The sequence below is a fragment of the Ochlerotatus camptorhynchus genome, unplaced genomic scaffold (genome assembly GCF_037179485.1).
Source record: "Ochlerotatus camptorhynchus isolate MF236.1 unplaced genomic scaffold, CSIRO-AGI_Acam_v1.1 ptg000340l, whole genome shotgun sequence".
Lineage (NCBI taxonomy): Eukaryota > Metazoa > Arthropoda > Insecta > Diptera > Culicidae > Ochlerotatus > Ochlerotatus camptorhynchus.
The window spans coordinates 237,125-241,660 of record NW_027040828.1 but is presented as its reverse complement, the minus strand read 5'-3'; the positions used below and the strand labels follow the sequence as shown (position 1 = coordinate 241,660).

General features: G+C 42.5%; 1 protein-coding gene across 1 annotated transcript; it reads right to left on the bottom strand.

Moving 5' to 3' along the window:
- Positions 1-3,584: 3,584 nt before the first annotated feature.
- On the bottom strand, positions 3,585-4,181 carry LOC135708895 (uncharacterized). Its single transcript, XM_065231077.1, has 2 exons — positions 3,997-4,181; positions 3,585-3,911 (listed from the first exon to the last, which is right to left on the bottom strand). Exons 1-2 carry the CDS (start codon positions 4,167-4,169, stop codon positions 3,680-3,682), a joined length of 405 nt encoding a protein of 134 aa, XP_065087149.1. The 5' UTR covers positions 4,170-4,181; the 3' UTR covers positions 3,585-3,679.
- Positions 4,182-4,536: the final 355 nt, after the last annotated feature.

Sequence of the window (4,536 nt, the reverse complement as noted above, 5' to 3'; positions counted from 1 at the left end):
TTTGAAGCGTCTGAGATCGAAGGCCCTCCGTAAATACTGTCGTACTCGTAACCCATTCACCAAACGATTATTTTCAACAGCGAGCAACGAATATCGCACATATAACCGCATTCTTTACAAGAACTACACAAGGTGTGTGCAGGCTAATTTACGGCTTAATCCAAATTAGTTCTGGTCATTCGTGAATACCAAACGAAACGAGGAGGGGCTACCAGTCGAAATTCACCTGAGTGATAGAATCGCCAGCAATTTCCTTGAGAAATGTAATCTTCTGGCAGAACATTTTAAAAGCATTTCCAATGACACTACGGCTTCGTTGTCCCAAGTTGATGAAGCGGTGAGGGACACTCCCAGTGATGGTTTCAATTTTTCGATTACCTCGGTTGCAGTAGACCTCGTCGAATCCGCCATCAAGAAGCTGAAATTTTCTAATGCTGCTGGCCCTGACGGTATCCCCTCAAGCATCCTGAAGCGATGCTGTTCACAGCTTACAACACTGCTTTCGAAGCTGTTCAATATTTCATTACAGCAGGGGGAGTTCCCTACGCGTTGGAAATCGTTATTCATGTTCCCGATCTACAAGAAAGGAGACAAGAGAAACGTCGAAAATTACCGAGGGATTACATCACTCAGTGCCTGCTCTAAAGTTTTCGAAATCATCATCAACGACGCATTATTCTCTAGCTGCATAAATTACATTTCTCCTGACCAACACGGTTTTTATCCCAAGAGATCAGTTTCAACAAATCTAGCTCCGTTCGTTTCTTTATGTCTTGGAGTCTATGGAGTATGGAAGCTGGAGCGCAGGTGGACGTTGTGTATACAGATCTTAAGGCTGCATTCGACCGGGTTGACCACTCCATACTGCTAGCTAAACTTGAAAAACTCGGTGTATCCTCGGGTTTAACTCGTTGGTTCAAGTCCTATCCGACCAATCGGGAACTTTGTGTTAGATTCGAATCCGAGCAATCGGACTATTTTACAAACAGCTCCGGTGTTCCTCAAGGTAGCAACTTGGGACCATTGCTATTATCGATTTTTGTGAATGAGGCTGGAGTGATCCTCCCCACTGGTTGCCGATCGTTCTACGCGGATGATGTGAAGATCTGTGTGATTGTTCGTAGCTTCGCCGATTGCTTGCGGTTTCAGCACGTAATCGATACTTTCGAAGAGTGGTTCTCATGAAACTATCTCACGTTGAATGTACAAAAATGTAATATTATCTCATTTCATCGCAAGCTGAAACCAGTGGCATTCAACTATACGATAAATCACTAACTTCTGCAACGTGTGGACAATGTTCGTGACCTAGGAATCACGCTGGACTGCGTCTTAACATTCAAGCTTCATTACTCGGGCATCATTGCGAAAGCTAACAGGCAACTCGGGTTCATTTTCAAGATCGCTGACGAGTTTCGCGATCCTGCCTGTCTAAAAGCTCTATACTGCTCTCTAGTGCGATCGATCTTGGAATTCAGCTCGGTAGAATGGTGCCCGTATCAAGCAGTTTGGATAGCGAGGATTGAATCTGTTCAAAGGAAATTTGTTCGGTATGCCTTTCGTCACCTTCCTTGGAATGACACTGTGAACCTTCCGCCGTACGAAGATCGTTGTCAACTCCTGGGTCTTGAAACACTAGAACATAGGCGGACGATTAGTCAGGCCGTGTTCGCGGCGAAAGTACTTATTGGTGATATCGACTCGCCAGGAATCTTGGCTGAATTCGAAATCTACGCACCCGAACGAGTTCTTCGGTCGAGGAGTTTCCTGCATCTTGGACCTCGTGCTGCGAACTACAGCTTGCATGACCCAATACGGTTCATGTCTGGGCGTTTCAACGAGTTTTATGAGTTCTTCGACTTTAACTGTGCGGAGGAAACCTTTCGTATTCAACGCAGACTCCTGAGAAGGTGAGTAGCTGTCCATTTAATGTACACGTGAAGGATTGTGCTAACTGTTTATTTTTTGTTTCCGGTTCAACTGCATGACTAGGACTTCTACCTGATTCACGAACAACTCTATACCATAAGAGGATAACTTTTTTTATGCTATAGACTTGATTAATGTTCGTTGTAATTGTATTGTATTATTTTGATTTATGTATTTCGAAAAGATAAAATAAATAAATAAATAAATAAATATTGTAAAGCAATGCAATGAAATCTAATAATGGAGCTAGAAAACATGTATAAGACGTATAATAAAGCATTTTTATTCAATCAATTGAAGACAGTCGAATTAAAGCGTCAATGTATGTGCAAATTACACTTATTCAGTTTGTTATTAGACCAAACTTCTGGTTCTGAATCAGGAAGACAGTCAACGCTTATAAAGCTTTTAATAAGTATACGAATCATATCAGAGCAAACAGCGGTGTGTGTGCATGCAGAATGCTTTCTCTATTTTGATTTTGACACTTCAGTAATCAAAATGGCGCCCAAGAGGAGCAACGCATCTAATACTCGCACGGAACCTACATCAAGGCAGACTTTAAACAGCTTCCTGGGACAGGTGGTAGACATTTTCAAGCATGTGAAACTGTGGAAGTTCGCTACGTCAACCAGGAAATTTACATGAACGAGTGTCTGGAAAAAAGGCTGCTGCCTTTCCTGAAGCAATACAATTGTTCCGTGCTGATTACCATCTTTCGTTAGTGGCTGTACAGTATATGATGGCAGGAGTTAAACGAAAGGCCTTGCAATCTGGATTTGGTTAACCGGAAGCTTAGCTGAAAATATTTTTCTGTATTTTATACTAATTGAAATTAAAAAAAAAATCAATTTACACGCATTCTTAATTGACACAATTTTGATCGTAACACCCTTTAAATGCAATCTGCATAGTGTTGTTCGGATGCATCCCATTCCCCCTTACAATCATTTTAGGTTACCAAAAACAGTGATCGTTGTGTGTGATTGGCGTCATCGGCCCAACTCGAGGTGCGAATCAGCCTTAAGGTTAATGATTCCACGATTTGGTCATCGAGATGCTGCGACTAGCCCGTAAGATGAAACCAGCTGCATAAATGAGATTCATGTTTGGTATTGCTTTATTATTTCGACTGAGCTGCAGAGTTCGAACGGTTCATTTGAGTTAGTTCACCTATTTTAAGATGTATTTCAAGCTGGTAAGTTAATCATAAGCTATTAGAGTGGAAAGTATTAACAATTTGTTTTTCAAATGCTAAGCTTCTTATTGCAACACTGATGCTTGCGATAACCGATGCGGCTCTAATTGAAACCAGTGCGGCAGCAACAATCATTCGTCAGGAATATGTGCGAACCGAAGATGGTTACAGATTTGAGTAAGTCAATTATAACTCCAATAAAACAATCAATTCCAACACCTTAAAATCATTCCAAACAGGTACGAAACAAGCGATGGTCAGATTCGCCAGGAGAAAGGTAAACTTGTGACCGACGCGGAAGGGAATCAATACATACAGGTGGAAGGATACTTCAGCTACGTTGGATCAGATGGAAAAATCTTCCATGCCAGTTACAAAGCTGATAAGGATGGATACACTTTTACACCCATTGATCACCCGCCAGCAATTGGAATTTCCAACAACGTTCTTATCTCATTGGTCGGATAATTGAATACTGGTTTTATTGGATGCAAATTGCAATAAAAAAAAATCACAAGCACCATTCACATTCTGCCTTTGGCTGTAGAGAACTCATCCCACCAGCGACGACAGCAACTTTTTCTTTCGTTCTGACTCGGCCAGTTTGCGTGTTTTTGTCTTCGCTCGGTATCCATTCTTCCCACTGACGTACATCACCATTACCTCGGTCCCGTCATCCGTCTCGTAGCCGTACATTCCCACCACCACCAGTTCCTCGTCTGGCGTGCCGGGATTCATCAGCATTCCTGTTTCCTCTCGAAACTGACCATCTGCCGTTGCATATCTGTTGTGGGAGAGTAAAAGGTCACCACCGGAGTTACGCAGCTGTCAGTAATAATTCCATCACCGCGTTCCCAATTAATCCTTACTTGAAGCGATAGCTCTCCACCATGTGCTCGGTTTCATATTCTACCAGCATGGACTGCAGGTCAGGATCGCTTAGATCTTGTCCGGTGGCAAGGCGCATCCATGCAAAACCTAGCACTAGCAGCGCAGCCGTACTCCACCTAGTCACTACCAACGACGACGAGCGAAACTTCATTTTTCGTACTGAAAGGTTAGGATGAACCGGCCGGGGCTTTTATCAACGCAAAACCAAATTCGTTGCATGGCACTTGAAGGAGACGTACGTTGTTCCTACACATGGTTGGTAGTGGTCGATTCTAAGCGATTTAAAACGATGCCTCCATACTTTGTAAGTAGTCATCTAAGTTTATTTGTTCGATTCAAGAAGCCTGCCACACAGCAAAGATAGCTGTATTTATGCAAATCATGACCGTTTTGCTCAAGAAGTTGAGCCCACATAGATCCAAATGGCTGCAAGGAGTTTCAATCCATAATAAATCATTTGAACAATGATTTGACATGTCCAAAACCGCAGTACATTATTCTATCGGTGATTGTTTTCG

Coding starts and splice junctions, on each gene's coding strand:
- LOC135708895 (XM_065231077.1), bottom strand. CDS start 4,169: ATGAAGTTTCGCTCGTCGTCGTTGGTAGTGACTAGGTGGAGTACGGCT. Junction 3,912..3,996: donor GTGGAGAGCTATCGCTTCAA/GTAAGGATTAAT, acceptor CTCCCACAACAG/ATATGCAACGGCAGATGGTC.